The following is a 20,533-nucleotide window of genomic DNA, read 5'->3' on the forward strand; positions in this document are numbered from 1 at the left end:
TGATCACCTTCATACAGTAAATACGCTCATTGAAAAATCTATAGAACCACTTGTCCTCACTTTCATAGATTTTCATAAAGCGTTCGACACGATCGAAATAGACAGTCTTATAGAAGCAATGAATGACAGCAGAATTGACCATAGGTATAATGAACTTATTTACAATATTTACAAAAATGCCACTATGACTGTTAAAATCCACGATAAAACCGACCAATAAGAATAAAACGTGGGATACGGCAAGGAGACACATTGTTACCGAAATTATTCATAACGGCATTAGAGTATGCCTTTAAGATGGTCAATTGGGACCACAGAGGAGTAACAATAGACGGCGAAAAACTAAACCATCTCCGTTTCGCAGATGACATTGTCCTTATCACAGATAATTTAGTAATAACAACAACCATTTAACTATTCAAAACAAAGTGGTAGACCTGGTGGAAAATAAACGTATTTGGGCACTAAATAAGAATCAGCAGGGATAACCAAACATGCGAAATCCAAAGACGAATTACTTTAGCGTGGGCAGCCTTTGGAAAACTGCGAGACACACTTAGGGCCAACATACCAATTAGCCTCAAAAGAAAAAGAAAAGTATTTGACCAATGCGTAGTACCGGTCATGACCTATGGGGCGGAAACTATGACTCTAACCAAGAGTACGGCTTCAAAATTGAGAGTGCCACAGACACGAATGGAACGGTCTATGCTGGGAGTGACGTTGCGGGACCGAATAAGAAACGAAGATCTCTGAAGAAGGACGAGTATTGCTGATGTTGTGGAACGCATAGCGGAACTAAAATGGAATTGGGCAGGCCATGTACCAAGATTGCATGACTCACGATGGACGAGCAAAATTACACATTGGAGGCCAAGAGCAGACAAACGTAGTAGAGGAAGACCACCTACACGTTGGGCTGACGACATCAATCGTATCACGAAAAATTGGCAACAAAGAGCACAAAATCGGAAAGAATGGAGGAATTTAAGAGAGGCCTATGTCCAGCAGTGGACATGATAAATAAAGGCTGGATTATGATGATGATGATCAAACTAAAAAGTTCAAATTTGCAGGCGAAATTTGAGGCACAACACCTTTGGAATTATTTGTTTGTGATAGCGCATATCAAACAGCTATTTATTTTGACAATTATTTTAGTAGGTATATTGAAACTTTTTACATTTCTGCAATTAATTTTTTGTTCTTAAGGATTTTTTTATTATTTGGTTCTAGATTTGAATTATTTAATTGTTTTTCGATATAATTCTATCTCAACGTTTAGAATTTCAGATGTTCTCAAATATTTGATTACTTTATTGCAGTCCCTCAAAGCAGATTGCCATTAAAATGATTACAATACTCTGAAAGTTACGATTTGAATAAACTGTGAAAATTAAATGAATATTTAAATGTGTAACCTCAAAAAGCATAATATTTAAAAAGCTAAAAGAATGGCTGTAACGTATTTCGTGTATGTGAATTGATTGAAATTTTTATTTAGAAACACCTAATGTTTTATTCAAAAGGGAATATTTTTAAAACTTTTCATTAATTTTGAAAATAATCAAAAAGTTGACCTGTTTATATCAAGAATGATATTAAAAATGTAGATTAAAAATTACTTATTTACGTGTTTACCAATTCTTTTTGTCTTGTTTTTAAGAGTGATAAGGGTGAGACAACCGCCGGCATCCGATATTCGCCGATGGATGTGGCGAAATACATATTTTGGACAGGAGATGAAAAGGGGGTGACTTCATCTATCGAAGAATTTTTGAGAGAAGAAATTGTAAGTAATGATATGAAAATCTTTTTAATAAATATTTAAGGATATATATGTGCAATTGTACAATTTAAAAAATACACAACACGTAATTGAAGTTATGATCAGAATTTTGCGTACTATAAAATTATCTTAAAGTTGGACCAAACAATTCACTTTCACAAAATTTCATTGCAATCGGTTCAATGGTTTCGAATATTAGCGTAAACAAACATCGTGACATGAGATTTATATATATATATATATATATATATATATATATATATATATATATATATATATATATATATATATATATATATATATATATATGTATATGGTTATGATATATTATTTGTGAATGATGAGCAAGGAGTGTTTTTAATAATATATATAGGGTTTTTATCGCGGTTCTCAAAGAATTAGTTTGTAAGCACTTTTTGAAATTATCTTTATTATATCTATTATGAAATACACATATGTATCTAACATAACCAATGTAAAATTTAAAATAAACTATCTTTAAATTAAAATTCTTATAAAACTAATTAAATTATATAGATAATGTAAATTTTAAACAAACTATCTTTAAAATTAAAATTCTTATGATACTAACTAAATTATATTAACAAAATTTTGTACCTTTCTTTCACTGAATGCCTAAATGAAAATGTTCTCCAAAATAAAGATTTTAATCACCACTCAATGTCTTCGTTCTCAGCTTCGGTTATCCTTGTTTTTGTGAAATTACTTTTTCCAATTATCAGCTTCCACCAATTTAAAATATTTTTCATCTTAACAGCATTTATATTTATTCTTCTTTTCAATATACCAATATCCAATCACCAAATATATTATATAATTTTAATTTTCAATTAATACTTCCTTCCATTATCCAATCACCATTTATACATAACATAATTTTTAATCTTCAATAATATTATCTTTATTCTGTTTCTTAATCTTCATTGAACTCACTATATTGAACATTTCACCAACTGATTGACTGTATTCTATCTTGAACTATCTTGAAAATAGACCGACTGACTTTATAACTGTAACTAACTTTCTTACTAACTGACTGGCCATTTTGAATCCAAATCACCGAGTATTTATACCTTTTCAATATTCCAGAACCATCTGGCAAGAAATCCTATTCGATTTGTTCCATTTCCTACATATCTGAATTTTCTGGAATAATCTATTTCGCAAACAGGTTATCTTCGGTGATCTAGAGAATTCCTTACTTTTCTATCGAGAATTTTATCGACATTTAGGCTTTTCAGATCAGAATATAAACTTAAATCAGTAAGTAACACTCTAATTTAATAAACTACACATTTTAAACAACATATAACCCTATTTCACATTCGCAAATTATTAATTTCTCTAAATGTCATTTATTCCGAGTAGGTATATTTGGTTGCCTAATCACATGGCTCACTTAAATATATTTACAATATTATAATTATTAAAATAAAACTTTTTACATTTATTATATGCTAATTTCTTAAGAATACCCTCATATAAATAATTTTTATAAAATTCTCTAGTATATAACTTATTAATATATCCAAATATTTTTTTATATCTAACATTATCTAGTGTGTAACTTATAAATTATTTTCTTTAAACACTATTTTTCTTTCTCCTATATTCATATCATTTCAATATATATATATATATATATATATATATATATATATATATATATAAAGATATTATATATCCTTCTCCTCATTCCTTGGGCCCTTCTTAGGGCGTGATAATACTTTAAATATTATAAGCTTGCTGTCTCCATTGGCTGCGATCTTGTGCCATATGGATGGCTTTATGTAAGGATTTTCCCTCCATAGTCTTCTTTTGGTCTGCACATCGTGTTCTGCATATAGGGTCATCATAGACACATTTCCCCTACTGGAAGGAAAAACGAACACAATGTACCAATAACGACGCAAGAGAATCATGTAGAATCTTGTAGATTGTACTAAGTAGTCACAAAAATATTAAATAACACAATAGTGCAACTTTGTAATAAACAGAAGAAAACAGAAATTGTATCAAGAGTAAACTGAAATGTCGATATTAAAAACATTACAATAGTATGAACGCTTCAAAGTAACTTTCTTGTTAAGACATTATTGTGTTAGCAAAATGAAAAAATCAGAGAATCATGGTCGTGTTAAAACAACAAAAAAGAGGAATATACGTTCTTCTTCGTAGAGAGTGCCGCCTTCCTTTAGAGCGAGGTTGGCAATTATAATAGCTATTTTTATTTTTGAACTTGCTGCTCTAAACAAATCAATCGATCAGGGAAGAAGATTAACAGATCTTCTTCCTTGAATCTTTCCCTGTATTATAAGACTCAAAATTTCATATTTCGATCCCCTCGTCACGTGGCCTAGGTATCCAGTTTTCTGGTTTGTATAGTTTTGATGTGTTCTGTTTCTCTACCAACCCTCTCCAGTACTTCTTTGTAATTCTGTCAGTAATGATATTAAAGCCTAAATTTTTTTAATATCATTTTTTTAATGTCTAAGTCTTAACTCCATATTCTTCTTCTTGATGTGAAGAATTGTAAGAATTGTAACTTTCGAGATTTGATGGTGGTCAGTACCTCTCGGTTCTTATCCATTCTTCTGAGGACCTCCTCATTTGTATCTCGGTCAGTCCACGAGATCTTAAGTATTCTCTGATATAGCCACATCTCAAATGCTTCCAGTTTTCTGCACATATCTTCGTTCAAGGTCCACGATTTAACACCATAAAAAAGAACAGAGAAGACGTAGCATTGCAGCATTCTTACTTTTGTATCAAGAAAGAGGTTGCGACTCTTGAAGAAGGCCCCCATCCGATTGAAGGTGGATCTAGCTTTTCCGATGCTTGCTCTAATCTCCTGGTTGTTGGTCCATTCGTCATTTATTATGGTGCCGAGGTAGTGCATCACTCTTTCTACAGGGGATTGGTTGACGTAGAGTTGACCTTCTGTTATCCTTTTCTTGCTAATTATCATAAGCTTTGTCTTCTTGACGTTTATATCGAGTCCATATTGTTGATTGTAATACGTGATTTTGTTCATAAGAACTTGTAGGTCTTCTAAGTTGTCCGCAAATACTATGGTGTCATCTGCATATCTGATGTTGTTTAGTTGGTAACCATTTAGTAGAATACCTTTTTCAGTTTCGTGCAAAGCTTCGATAAATATTCTTTCAGAGTATAGATTGAAAATTAAAGGAGACAAAATACAGTCTTACCTCACTCCACGCATGATTTTTACATAGTCAGTGTGTTCACCTTCAACTCTGAGATTTGCTGTCTGATTCCAGTAAATATTTTCAATTATTTTCAGATCTTGGTTGATTCAGCTCCATATAATAATCTTGAAAATATATAACATCGAATGGTACGCAGTCTGATTTCCAAATTAAGTTTTCTGTCCGTTAGAAGTGGTTTCATTCGTATAAATGCTGATCTGCCAATGTCTATTCGCTGGTTTAATTCTGCAATGTGATCATTGGTTTCATTGATCAAAGCTCCCAAGTACTAAGATTTTTTTATAACTCGTTCTATCACGTTACCATTAATTATCAATATGTGGTGTATATTTTGTGGTCTTTTTGTAATAAGCGTATATTTCATTTTTTTATCATTTACAGTAATTCCCATCTCAGCACTATTCATACTTAAGCTTTCGATTAGATGTTATAGATCTTCTTAGATACATATCGTAGTAGATATATATCGTAATTGTTGATTAATTTTTCGTTAACGTTAACTTCCGTTTTGTTGTTATTGAGCGTATTTTTGAAAATTTCTTCAGAATATAAGTTAAACAAAAGTGGCGATCTAACGCAACCCTGTTAATAGGGATTAATGTACGTTTCTTAACTTTAATTTACAACGTTAGAAATTGAGTTACGGCAATTTAAAAAGGAAGCCAACGAAACAACACAATTTAATTTTTTGCTTTTATCGTAGCTTTAAGGTAATATAAATATTTTTGTAGAAAAATTATCCTTTTTTAAAACCTATTTTGCAGCCCTCTGTTTTGTTAGATACTTTTGTTCTTATTTGAATTCCTAACATTTTTATTGCCATTATTTTTTGCGCTCTTTATTGCTCTTTATACTTCTTTATACGCGTAATAAAACCTCCAGTTCGAAAAAAACTTTCTTCTTAAAACCAATATGTATTTTTCCCCAATTTTCATAATCATGATTGTAAATAATAACATACGCCGTTTCTCTCATACCATACATAATTTATTATTTATCAAAGAGTGGCCATAAAAGCCTGCCGAATGCGTCTAGAATGACAATAAGCTTTTTCACTGTTTGTTTTTCTTTTGTTCGCGAGTATTGAAAAAGCTCTCCTCATAAACGTCTGTCAAGGTTACTTTTATTACGCCTGGCTTGAGTAATAACCTACTATTTATATATGGTGTTCTTAAAATTTCTGATGAAATTATTGTGCCGAATAGGATCCATTAACGTTTAATGATTCTCTTATTTCGTTTTGCTATGAGTACAATGTTAGAATATAATGTACAGACAAAAATAACGCCTTCTATAAAGAAAGCTAAGGAGACATGAATGAGTGGATTGACGGAAACTAAAATTTATTTTTAAATCGAAAATAGCTTGAACAAAAAAAATCAAGTAAGTTTAGAGAGTTTAGAGTTTATTTGTTTACCTACATAACAAATTAATACAAAATATTGTTTGTAGCAAGTCAAAAAAATACACAGTATGTAAATAAGGAATATAAAACTTAACTTAAATATATCATAAACAAGAACACATATTAAACAAAAAAAGGATTATGGCAAAGTTACGGTAAGCAGTTCAGTGTATATTCTGCAATGAATCATATATTCTGTTAAGTAGTAAAAACAATGTTTCAGAAGATATTTCTTTATAAATCTTTCAAAACTATTACAGCTTAGCTGTTTAATACTTTTTGACTAGTGACAGTTACGCGTATTGTGGATGTAGACATCAGACTGCTTTAATGGGCACGTTTTCTGTTAATATTAGTTAGAACTTGAAATATGAACAGAGTAGGTAGCGGCATAATTTTGAATTTGATGAAGAAATTTCGGCAGTGTTCTAGATAACTAACCCTTGCTATAATCCTAATACCTTTCTTTAGCATTCTAAAAAATTGAAGTGCATTTGTTATATGATTACACCATAGTTTAGGTGAGAGTAGAAAAATATGTAATTTTTAATGTTTTAAAGTTAACAACCCTTGCTAGTTAGCGAATAACAAATAATGAACTTGATAGCTTTTTCTTAAGTTGTGAGATGTGAGCCGACCAGTTCAGTCGATTATCTATCGTTATTTTCATTAGTTTAACAGTCTGTTTGCTATCTGGAATAGTACTGAATTAATTCATTAAGCCTAGAACAGAGAGAAATTTGCCATATTGATCGCTAACCTCAACAGATAAGGCACTTAGGAGGAGGAGGGGCTTGTTGTCTGCCACATAGATAATAATTTATAAGGTTAAGAGGGATACCTCTGATTCTATAGTAATTTAATTTGTGTAGCAAAATGCCATGTGAAACGTAGTCAAAAGCCTTCGACAAGTCGCAAATAGAAATTACTATGCGATTACCGCTTTCAAGCCCCTCATTCACGTCGCTCACAACATTAAATACCGCGTTCGTAGTAGAACGAGCACTTCTGAATCCATATTGTGAGTTGCTAAAGTAATTATTAGACTATAGGAATAAAATTGTTGTTTGATAACCTCTTCAATTACTTTCCCAAAAGTAGAAACAATGCTTATGGGTCTGTAATTGTCAGTTTTTGAGGAATCTCCTTTTTTGTAGATAGGTAGTACTTTTTGAGTATTTTGGTACTTCTGGAAATACTCCAATTGATAGAATTAAATTAATCAGATGAGTGAAAGGTGTTAAAACTATTTGGTAAGTTTTGTTTAAAATTTTGTTATTCTACTTATTATTCCTACAATTAGAATTACTAAGAGACTTTATTATTCGAGAGACCTCTTCTGTTACAACGGGACGAACATCAGTCTCTAGGTTTATTATTGGAATTGTAATAAAATTACATTAAGCTGACATTTAAGCAATTTTTAATTGCCGATTATATTCAAAATTTTATTGTTTATGTACTTTGAACAAATCGGGATCCTTAGTGGCATCTGCAATGTGTTTAATAAGAGAAAGATTTAATCTGTAAGACCTTAATTCATTATTAAACCATTGCACGGATGTTTTTTTTTCAACAGTTTGTCGTACTTTTTTTAGTGGAAAATGCTTTAATATTATTTTATTATAAGTTTCGGTAAGAAAGACTGTCCAAAAATCCAGATCATTATTAATGTCATAAAAAAGTCCATCTTTCTATCTCCAAGCTTCTATAAACCAGAAGAAGTTATAAAACGTTGAAATTGATTAGTGTCAATAACTTTATGCTTAGAATCAATAAATAAAAATTGAACTCGATGGTCAGAAAAACAAGGTTCAAATACGCCCTCTCTGTATTTGGAATATCTAAAGAAGGGTGAGATTCAATTTTAAAATTTATATTAAAATCACCAAGTATGATCAGTTTTTCCAGAAATAGAATTGGGCAGGCCATGTAGCGAGAATGCATGAGTCACGATGGACGAGCAAAATTACACATTGGAGGCCAAGAGCAGACAAACATAGAAGAGGAAGACCACCTACACGTTGAGCTGACGACATCAGGTGTATCACGAAAAATTGACAACAAAGAGCACAAAATAGCAAAGAATGGAGGAGTTTAAGGGAGGCTTATGTCCAGCAGTGTACGTGATAAATGAAGTCTAAATGATGTTGATGATGACGATCAGTTTGTCTGCTTTACTAAGCAAGGACGTTATGACATTCTCGAAATTCACCAAAAACAAGTCAAAGTCACCCTTACCCGAACGATATACAGTTAAAATATTGGTTTTTATTATATATATATACAAGGATTTCCACAGTTTTCACTGTATTCCTTCACTCAACCGTTTTCTCCAATTTTTCCTGTTTAGCCAGTCCCCTTCCTGTAGGTTTCTTCTACTCATTGCTTCGTCCACCTCATCTCTGAAAGATCTTCGGGGTCTGCCTCTCTTTCTTCTTCCTATCGGGCTCCACTCTGTTATTCTATTTATCCAGCGATTTTGGTCTGCTCTTCTGACATGTCCGTACCATGTTAATCTCTTTTGTTCGATGTAGTCTATTATGTCGGAGTTCATTCCCATTCTCCTCTTAATCTCCATGTTATTTATTCTGTCTCTTCTTGTTACTCTGCAGCTTCTCCTTAGGAATTCCATCTCTGTTGCTCTTATTTTGTTTTTGGTTTTCTTATTTATTGTCCAATTTTCACACCCATAAGTGAGGATACTTCTTGTCATGGTATTATATATTTTTTTCTTTGTTTTCATGCTGATGTTCTTATCCCATAGTACCGGGTTCAATTTTCGTATGCAGTCTCTTGTTTGTCCTAGTCTATTTTTTATCTCTTCCTCCGTTGTTCCTTTGTTTGATATTATGAAACCTAAATACTTATACTTGTCTGTTCCTTTGATTTGTTTACCTTCGTCTATTTCCAGCTGTTTTATTTCTGTATTCTCCGTTGTTAGGTATTCAGTTTTCTTTAGGTTTATTTCCATCCCATTCTTTGTATATTCCTGCTCCAGTTTTCTCATCATAAAACTGAGGTCATCCTCGTCTTGTGCGATCACTATTTGGTCGTCGGCAAAACTTAGCGTATATAAATATTCGTTCCTTACTGGTATACCCATTCCTTCGCACTTTCTTTTCCATGGTTTCAGGGTTTTTTCCAGGAATATTTTGAACAGGGTGGGGGATGTGGAGCAATTCTGTAGTAGTCCCTTTGTCGTCTTAAATGGCCTGCATATTCTATTGCCCGTTTTGATAGCTACTTCGTTATTCTTGTAGAGTGCTTTTACCGTGTTTAATAATCTTCGTGGAACTTCGATGTCTTCCATTGCTTCCCATAGCTTGGTTCTAGGTATTGAGTCATATGCCTTCTTAAGATCAACAAAAGCCAGATGGACGGATCTATTTTTGGCCATTCTTTTTTCTATTAGTTGTTCGACCGTGTAAATGTGATCTAAGCATGCTTTCCCCGCTGTGAAACCTGCCTGGTCTTCTCCGATTTTATCTTGTATATATATTTCTAATTTTTCCTTTATGGTCTTTCCATACAGTCTGCCTATAGACGATATAATGCTGATTCCCCGATAGTTTTCGCAGTTTTTTCTATTTCCTTTCTTGTATATTGATGTCATATATGCTTGGGTCCATTCTGCCGGTAAGTCTTCTCCATTCAGTGCTCTCTCAAACATTTTATGTATCATTCGGAATAACTTTTCCGATCCGTTTTTTATCAATTCATTTGGTATTCCGCCGGGACCTTCTGCTTTTTTGTTCTTTAAAGTTTTGATCGTTCTTTTTACCTCAGCTAGGCTTAATTCGATTTCGTCATGTGTGTAGATTTCTATTCCGTCTATTTCTGATTGTTTGAATTCGGGGCGGTCTTCGGTTAGCAATTTTTTATAGTATTCTTGCCATTCGTTTTCTTTGATTTGACCGATCTTGATTTTCTCTGTCTTATTTCTTTGGAGCGACTTTAAGATGCGCCATGACTCTGAATTTCTCGTTCCTCCTATGTGCTGTTCTATCTCTGTGCTCTCTGGTTTTTATTGAAGGTACATAAATTGCACAAAACTCTAAACTTTGCTTTACATTATATTCATTTAGATTAGGAGATGATTACATAAAATTTTCTTTTACATAAATTATTGCAACTCCACCTTGTTTCTTTTTACCCTACAAAAGAAATTAACTAAATAAAAGCCAGAGATGTTAATTAATTTTAAATTTTCTTCACTTTGCTAGTGCTTCGAAAAACATACAACGTCATATAAATTTTGATCTGCAAGAAAGCATTGATCATATCGACTTTATTTGAAATACCCTGCAAATTAACATGAAACATGCTCACCGTATCTTGTAGAATTAGTTTATTTTGATAAAAGTTTGTAGAAGTTTCTAGGTTTCTTGCTCCGTCTTCTTCATGTGCTGAAAATTTCTTTTGAAGGTAAATCTCCTACCGGCAGCTTTTTTGAGCCAAATATGTATTATGAAAGATACCTTATATGTGGAGTATTTGTCAGTTCTATGCCATTCCACGCAGTTAAAAGTAATATCGGGTACCGTATCACCCAAAAAGCATTGTTCTACTCGTAGCACCTGTAATAAGTGTGTGTGTGTGTGTTGCTCTTTAAGTTGGACAGTTAGTACGTTTGTAGGGTATTCATTAAGTTCACAATTAAAGATTATTTGATTTAAGTCTGCGGTAAAGTTATCATCACATGAAACAAAGAGAGTTATTTTGCGCATTTCTATTTTAGCTAAATGTGCAGGAGTTGCCATGGTTTATTCTTATACGGCTTAGGAATGATGAGTAGAATCGACAAACGTGATAATCAAATAATCAGATAATCAATAACTTCAATGTGATCATTTGGATATTATTTTATCATTGGTTTTGTTGTGTATTTAATAAGACACACACTAATAAACCTAACTATATATTAAATTATAAAACGGTGACAAACAATTTAATTAATAATAGCAGTGTGGACATTCGGTGCTACTTGACATCAGATAACCTCACCAGCGCCTTTTCCAAAGTGTCTACTGTCCCGATGAAGGATTAATATATAACATATCCTCCCTTGTTAGAGATCAAGCGTAATGAGACCTTTTACTAATCTTCCGGAGCACGTTCTAATATTGCAATCCGTGGATGTTTAATCTCTAGATAGAGATGGGCTTGTTTCTTCTTGTGATGAACTAGGGATCGGCTCCTTTGGTTCTAATTGAACCGATTCGTGTCTCGAAGTTGGATCTACTGGGCGTTCAACTGCAACATTATCACGTAACATTGGCATATTACCACACACTACAGGAGTTTCTGGCTTTTGAGTCTAGTGAATCCTCGTTAGGATCTAGAATTCTATCGTCACCTCTCTTTTTTGTCATATCATTTGTATGCGCAACTTTTATAACACCATTACTACATACTAGATAAGCACAGTAACTTAAAATTTTCATAATCTTACCTTTCTGTCATAATTTTGTTTGTTTTTAATATAAACCCATTCTTTAAGTTTATACAAAGTATTAAATAGAGATATAAAAAGATATTAAATCTAATTCTAGGATAAACTTTAAAAATGCTTTCGCTTGGAGAAATCCCTGTAGCAGTTGAAAGAGAACACTTCTCTGACATACTCATAGCAATCTAAAAGCGACTTACCATATACTAAAATATCATCTAAGTAACATTTAGTATTTTGTAACCCACCCAAAATGCTGTTCATCACCCACTGAAAAATACCCGGTTTTAAATCTAGAACAGTAAAATATTTATGGCTGCTTAGACATGCGAAAATATTTTCTGATAGTGATATAGCGTAATGATCGGTATCTAAGACTTTGTTTGATGTTTTTTTTTAATCTACATAAATTCTCAGTTTCTCAGACGATTGTTTTGACACTGCTACTATAGGACTGGCCCAGACGATTGTTTTGGAACTACTACTATAGGTCTGGCCCACTATAACTGACTTTTTGTAAAATTCCTAACTCCACTAGTTTTTTTAATTTTCATTCGACTTTATCTTTTAGGGGAAAAGGCATATCATAGGCACTGTGACAAATGGGTTGCACATTTTCTTTTAAATTTAAATCAATTTCAAAATGTTTAGTTAATGAATTACTATTCATCAAAATCAGAATTATATTCTTTTTTATTTCTGTTATTAAACTTAAAATTTTAAGGTTTTAAAATTACAGCTGACTAACAAATTCACTCTGTGAAAAGTAAACTTTTTCTCTCCAATTAGGCTGTAATACATTTCTACCCAACAGAGGAGTAAAATTATGATTACATTCTAAAATGACAAAAGGTAATTTTACAAGATGGTTTTTATATTTTACTAATAAATCAGTTTCTCCCATAATTTTTATTCCCTTCATTTAAACTTGTAAATCCCCTTCCTTTAACAAACTAACTTTCGAACGACAGACAGTACTCGTATATCCCATTTTCTTACAACTTAAATATTGCCATGTAGCCAACTGTAGCTTCCTTCTTTCTAAACATTACTTTATCTAACTTTTCTTCAATTGTAGCTACATGTTCCGTTCCATCCTTTTAACTTGGCCTTTTGTAATTTCTATTGATAATGCTATCTAATAATCTCTTTCAAAGAAAATATCGTTTTCGAAAAGAGTTTGTGTTTTATAGTGACTGATCGTACACCACATACAAGTCTGTCTGTGAGACATTCTTTCAAAAATTGACCAAATTTACAATATTGAGCAACACTTTTTAGTTTTCAAACAAAACTTTTAATATTCTCCTGAGGCTCTTGATTTGTGTTGTAAAATGTACACCTTTAAGTCGCAGTATGACGTTTCATTTGAAGTGCATGAAGTTTGATTCAAAGTCGAAAGTAATGCTATCTATCGATGATAAAAATGTTACCGATGTTTCAGATAGAGCCACCTCTCTACAATACAATTTGATGGCAGCAGTTCAAGATATTAATTTTTGTTTAACGAGATTTTTCATATGTTTAGTAAAAAATATTCAACGTTTTATGGCAAATATATTCCACTTTTACAGTTTTATATATGTTGTTATTAAAAAATTTTCCGGTTTATTACCGGTAGCTTTATTATAAGCCAGAACACATTATTTTTTCCTGTTGTAGCAAAACTATACATTCAAAAATTTTCAAAAAGTTAATAAATATTTCTTAGGATTATATCTTTATGTTGTAAAAAAAATAACAAAATTTTATGTCTGATTTTCTCGCTTTATACTTGGAAAAAAAAGTCGTTCTTTTGAGTTTTTTCGAAAACGAAAACATGAAGTTTGCTCAAAATTTGTCAAAATACTTCTAGTTATCACAGATACCTTCTTAATTTTTTTTTTATTTTTTGAATGTGCAGTTTGTCTTTTGTGGGTGCAGGTCAACCTTAAGTCTTATGCTTGGCCTGTCCTGTTATGAAATTACGGTCGGCAGACGCATCGTGTTCATTAATAAACTTAAAATGTTCAAAATCGAAGACTTTCTCGAATACACAAAGCTTTTCATTTTCTGAGACACCCCTTAAATTTAATTTAAATAAAAACTCATACACATCATCTTCGTAACAAGTTTTTAGGTCTTACGAACTTTGGAATAGTTTTATTTGAACTTTGATTACCAGCGGGGACGTTATAAATATGTTTACGCAAAATACCCTATGAGATATGAGCTACTATATTATGTTTACAGATTTAAAACTTTACCTAAATTGTTGCAGATGTCTGGTGAGGAAGCTCTCGCGTTTCTACAGGAAGTAAAATATGATCTGGATAAACTAAAGAATCACTATATACAGATGGGTTTAAACTCTTTACAAAATACAAAGGTAAGTAAATATGCCATATATTCAAAAACACATAAATTACAAGTAAATATTACGGTAAAATCTAATGTTATGTGTTTACGCTGGTTAAAAATAATAACACTATTATTATATTTAATTAGAAAAGAAATAAGTTTTATTGTTTTACAAGTAAAAGTGTAAGATATACAGAGACTGGTGACAAGTGACAAGTAAGTCATCAGACATCAATAAAAATAAAAGGTGTTGCCAACATACATAAACTAATTAGAGTACTGAATTGTACAGCGATACACCCTCTCAATTCTACAAAAGTACAAATGAATTAAGTACATACACACTATAAACAAAATTACGATAAACTAATAAACTGTAAAATAAAACGTTAGTTTTAGAAATATTCAAACAATTTCTCAATAATTCAAATTAAGTAACAGGCAATGCCTAGTCATAATATAAGCTAACAGTTTGTTTGTAGGAACATTCTCGATAACAAAATTTCCTTTATTTGCATATCTTTTACGAAATGATGTTTACATTAATATATTTTGAGCGTTTGGTCTCGTCAGTTTGAGCTATTTTTATGCAACTTTAGTTGTCCTCAAAAATTTAATAGGATATTGAAAATCAAACATTTCCTTTAAATTTTGACCTAAAAACAAATACTCAGTCATACACGCAGACAGAGCCAAATATTCGGCTTCACTGCTACTAAGAGCAACTACAGATTGCTTTTTAGACCACTAGTTTACAACTTTATTATTACAAAGAATAACATATCCAGAAACACTCTTTCCGTCATTAGCATCGTTCGCAAAATCTGAGTCAGCATAGGTATGAACACAAACTTGATCACTTTTAGTAAATTTATTGTATATTAAGCCCAATTTGTTAGTATAGTTTTTTTTAACTGCTTTAACCACAAGGGTTATTAGCAATGATCGGTTTTACAGATAACATACATATAAAAAAAAGACAAAGAATACAATTAGATTTTGTTAATAGTCCTGAGGAAACCAAAAAAAGTATGGTACGATTGTGGTCACTATGTCACTTAACATGTCTTTAATTGTTGTAGATAATGTAGGTGTTTATGTTATCTTTCAAATGCGTACAACGGACACTCTACTAATAAGTGATGTACTGTTAGATCACTATCACACGCATAACACAAAGGTTTGGGTGGCTTCTGTAGTATTAAATCATGAGTGATCTTGGTGTGTCCTAATCGTAGTCTGGAGATGAAAACTTGATCTCTTTTTTTCATAGGTAGCCTGCATAATAGGACAATTTTTTTGATGAATCTAAGGTTAGAATTTGAGATATCCCATGTTTCCTGCCATTTGTTAATTATTTTCTTTTTAAAATATTGTTTGACATTAAGGTGGTGACAAGTAGACATTAAGAATATAATTGGTTTCTTAATTACTTGTTTAGCACAGTTGTCGGCTCTTGAATTTCCTTTTTTCCACAATCTGAAGAGGTCCCAAAAAAACTGAACAGTTCGATGATTTATTTTGCATATCATAAGTTCCGACTTAATTAAACTTAAACTAGGGTGTTTAGTAAAAAGTTTGTTTAATGAGGATAATGAACTCAATGAATCACTAATTATTAAGCTATTAACAATGTTATTTTCATTGACGAATTTTATTGCCTGAAGAATGGCAAATAGTTCAGCAGAGAATAAAGTGAATTGCTTAGGGAGTTGAAATGACCGTTCTTCGCTGGTTGTTACAAATGCAGCACCCACTCCATTTTCCAATTATTTTGACGCATCAGTATAAATGTGGATGGACTTGTGATAACTATTTAACTTCTCTAATTCTTTATTTTTAAAGAGGTATAATGAAGTATCAGAGTTTTTAAATGATATCGCACTTTGGGAAAGATATTGTCCATGATGGAGGATTATCAGAATTTGTAAGTGTGTATACAGGAGGTACAGTGATGTCTAGGTTATTTAGAATTGTGATGATACGATGATAGAATGGTGAATCTAATCTTCCTCTTGACTGAAACGTCGAGAAAAATCTGTCAGCAAAAGTGTTTCTGAAAAGAGGAATGGGTGGACTTGCCGCTACCCTTGTAGAATATGTAAGACTTAAATATTCCCTTTTAAACTGAAGTGAAGGCTTCCCAGAATTATAGTACATGCTCTTAATATTGCTTGTGTAATGTGCTCCCAATACTATTCTAATTGCGGAATTATAAACTGGATCGAGAAATTTTAGTATTGAAGTTTTTGCCGAGTTGTACGCAACTGCCCCATAATCAAGTTTTGAGCGAATTAGGGATCTGTATAAAGTCATTAATGTTTGAAAGTCCGCACCCCATTGCTTGTGAGCTATACTTCTTAATAAATTTAGTCCATTTTGTGTAGATTTTCGTTGTTAGTATAGTTCAAATAACTAATTACATTTTTAATATGCTTCCAATTGTTACTACTAAAATTATTTTAAAATCTTCCAAACAATGAAACTGTAAAACACAATTCTCTCCTAGTGCTAAGCATCAAATACATCAAGCTACCGAGTACCTTTTCCTGTAAACTACACTTTTAACAGAACAAATTTCACTTTGCTTAAAACATAAACTCAAAAACACTTTCCAAAATTTCTGCAGCCTGGCACATAACCTGTTAATAATAATAACACTATTATTATATTTAATTAGAAAAAAAAATAAGTTTTATTGTTTTCAAGTACAAGTGTAAGGTGTACAGAGACCAGTGACAAGTGAAGTAAGTCATCAGACATCAAGCCAACATACATAAAATAGTTATAGTACTGAATTGTACAGCAACATTATATTATAGATAAATTAGAGATGATAAAGGAGATGTATTTTCCGTTCCTAGATCTAGTGGACAAATAACTATAAAAAACTGCAAAGATTTGTGCACATTTAAAGCTGCTGCCACCCAAACATTATTTAAACATAAAACTTATATAAATTGCAAAATTCGCCTATTTATTTTAGTGACGTAATCGTTAAAAATGGCGTCAAATTATCATATGGGAGGAATCTACAATGTCTCACAAGAAAGCATTGAAAGCGTTTGATTTCTGGTGATCAAGCACTCATTTTATTATCTGGTGATATCCGACAAACACTGCCAGTTATACCACGGCCAACACCCGCTGATGGACTTAATGCATATCTTAAATCATCAGTTTTATGGCGTCATTTACAGAAAGTGACTTTGAAAACCAACATGCGTGTATAACTACAACGGGATGCATCGGTTAAAAATTTTGCAAAACAATTAATGGATATTGCAAATAAGCGAATGTAAATTGATGAATCTACGCAATGTATCACCTTGTCAGCAAACTTCTGTAAGATCACACAAAGCATAGACGAATTGCTGCAAAAAGTTTTCCCAAACATTGCACAGAACTAAAAAAATCATCAGTGGCTCAGTACGCGTGCTATATTGGCGGCCAAAAACATCGATGTCAATACAATCAACTTCACCGTTCAGATTGGAATATCTGGCAAAATAACATATAAGTCCATCAATACTGTGATGAACCAAGACGAAGTTGTCCAACTATCCAACTATCCAACTTAATTCTTGAATTCGCTTGATTTGCCAGGTATGTAACCGCACGTTCTTATATTGAAAATCTATCACAAATCTACCACGACTTTGCAACGGAACCAGACTCTCAGTCAAGAAAATGATAAACGATGTTATCAAAGCAACAATTTTGACTAGACAATTTAAAGATGAAAACGTACTGTTGCCACGTATCCCAATAATCCCGACAGATATGCCATTCAAATTCAAACTTTTACAGTTCCCAGTGCGCCTCGCTTTCGCAATGACTATCAACAAAAAACACAACGACAATCCATGCAAGTGTGGTTTAAATTCGGAGAATCCATACTTCTCACATTGGCAGCTCTATGTGGTCTTCTCGCGCATCGGAAAAACCTTCTGATTTTTTGGTTTATGCACCAGAAGAAAAAACAAAAAAAATTGTGTATCCCACAGCACTTCAATAAATATCGAATTGAAACGAAACGCTGCAATGTCACATTTTTTTCGAAATGAACAAAATCAATAAAAGGACTCAAAATGAATTGACTTGTCTAATTCCAAAACCGGCCATTTGCAAAAAGTGCAATTTTTACAAAATGAAGAAAACTGATTTTTTATTAAGCTTTCCGAAAATAAGTTTATTAATTAACCATAGGTTATCTATCAGATAATGTGTCAAAGTGCAACTTGTTATTTGGGATTAAATTAGCTCAGTTATTAATAAAAATTAATTATGTTTTCAATGTGGCCGTTTTTGAAACTCATTTCCCTGAACATGTCCGGTTTTGAAACAAAAACTAGCTAAAACCCGTTATAATAACGTCATTACCATCATTTATAAACCCAACCATTTTATAAGAAAAATTTTTTTTATTAAAATACTTTATAAAAGGTATGTAATTAAAAAACCCAATCCCCAAAACCCAAAATTTAAACCAATAACTTTTAACTGGTTTTTACCCAGATATTTAGTGGCTCAATATAATGTACACCTAGACACTGATGATGGAATATGGATTCCGAAAACGTTTTGTTGTTTTGATATAGCCCGATTGTGTTTTTTAATTATATTCCTTTTATAATAGATTTTAATAAAAAAATTTGTGATACATGGTATACAGCCAGCTACAGGAACTTAGTTTCCTTGTGGATTTTATTAGGAGTTTTTGACTAGTTATTAAATATCATCTGAAAAAATAATAAATTGTAGTGCTACTCTATAAAATTCACAATTTTATCAAACAATATTCGTCTCATACGCCCTACACCCCGTTATATAAAGATATCAGCAAAAAAATTCATTAGCAAACTGTTTAGATTTCTTTTACACGAAATATGTCATTTCATTACGTAGATATCAGTTACGAACATGACCATTACCAACTGATAGAAATTACAACTTGTCCTTTCAGATTACGGATGACTCACCGCTTCAATTGGGAATCAATGCCAAAGTTGGAGTCTACGACAAGCCTGAATTAAGGAGTAATTTCAACATAAAGCAACTTCGCAAGGAGATGGACACTTCTCAGAGAGAGATAAGGAGTAATGCTGGTAGGTATTACTAATATATCTTTAGCTTTTTAGTGGCATAGCTTAATTAAGTTTCTTTTAAGTACTATTGCTGAAGCAATATTTTTATAAATATATATTTTTTAACAGTCAACGTACTGATAAGAGAAAATTATAAATTAAATCATTAAATATAAAAATCTGGCATATTTAAGTGTAGCAGTTCTCAGTATTCAAACAATTATTATTTTGTCATTCTAATGTCAAGTTTTATGCGAATAAAAGCGTATCTCTGCAAAAAGGTATTTTGTTACAATTTTATTCGCATAAATATACACTAGAAAAGTACTTAAGACCAGATAAACTGGAGGCTGATCCAAACTCTCAAACTGTCGCCAAAGAATTCAAACATTGGTATGAAACTTTCAAGATTTTTTTGGAAAGCAATAAATCTAAAGATGAACCAATAGAAAATAAAGATAAGTACATGCTTTTAATAAATTTTGTCTCTCATACAGTCTATGATTACATAAGCGAAGCAAAAACGTACATTTTTGCTATAAAAATTGTATTTAGAAGAATTTATTGTATGTTAAACCTACAAATGAGGTTTACGCGAGACATATTTTAGGTTCAAGAAAAACAAATAAACGAATCTATAGATCAGTATGCAGAACAGTTAAAGCTTTTGGCTAAAAATTGTAATTGTAAAGCAGTTTCTTCAGAAGAGAATAAAAATGACCATATGCGTATTCAATTTTTTCACATGCGAAAAATCATGTCATTTTTTCGCTGTATTACTAACTATCATTCTGCCACAATTTTACAACCATTATAGTAGAAATACAGACAGTTGTAACATAGCAAACAAGAAGAAGGCTCTGGCCTGTTCGGTATCGTCGAGAACAGTCGCTCTCTTACCTATCGCTAGGAACGGACGCTCTCTCTTCCCTGGTGACTATCGTTAGTAACACAGGTATCTTCTCTACTGTTGACTGCCGCTAACAACGGACATTCTTTCTCTCACCCCCTTTTAATTACGCGAAAAATACCGCAAATACTGTTTTAAATCGTGTACAGACGCAAATGTGCTATATCTCTTGATCTCAGTGTTAGTACCACGAGACACGTGTTCAGAAATGTTATGAATTGTTATGAAGAACAACCGCGAATGAAAGCCTATAAATACCTCGAGTGTGTGTACAGCAGAAGAATTGGTAAGACTTTGTA

The 20,533-nt window shown here is 32.1% G+C and overlaps 1 protein-coding gene across 1 annotated transcript in view; it reads left to right on the plus strand.

The window, feature by feature from the left end:
* Window positions 1–20,533, plus strand: part of LOC140434382 (uncharacterized) — a 340,257-nt gene that overhangs the window by 294,426 nt on the left and 25,298 nt on the right. The window contains exons 7-9 of the mRNA XM_072522574.1: window positions 1,667–1,792; window positions 14,158–14,265; window positions 19,204–19,345. Coding sequence (XP_072378675.1) covers window positions 1,667–1,792; window positions 14,158–14,265; window positions 19,204–19,345 — 376 coding nt within the window. The remainder of the gene's footprint in view (window positions 1–1,666; window positions 1,793–14,157; window positions 14,266–19,203; window positions 19,346–20,533) is intronic.

Source organism: Diabrotica undecimpunctata, chromosome 2 (assembly GCF_040954645.1).
Source record: "Diabrotica undecimpunctata isolate CICGRU chromosome 2, icDiaUnde3, whole genome shotgun sequence".
Classification (NCBI taxonomy): domain Eukaryota; kingdom Metazoa; phylum Arthropoda; class Insecta; order Coleoptera; family Chrysomelidae; genus Diabrotica; species Diabrotica undecimpunctata.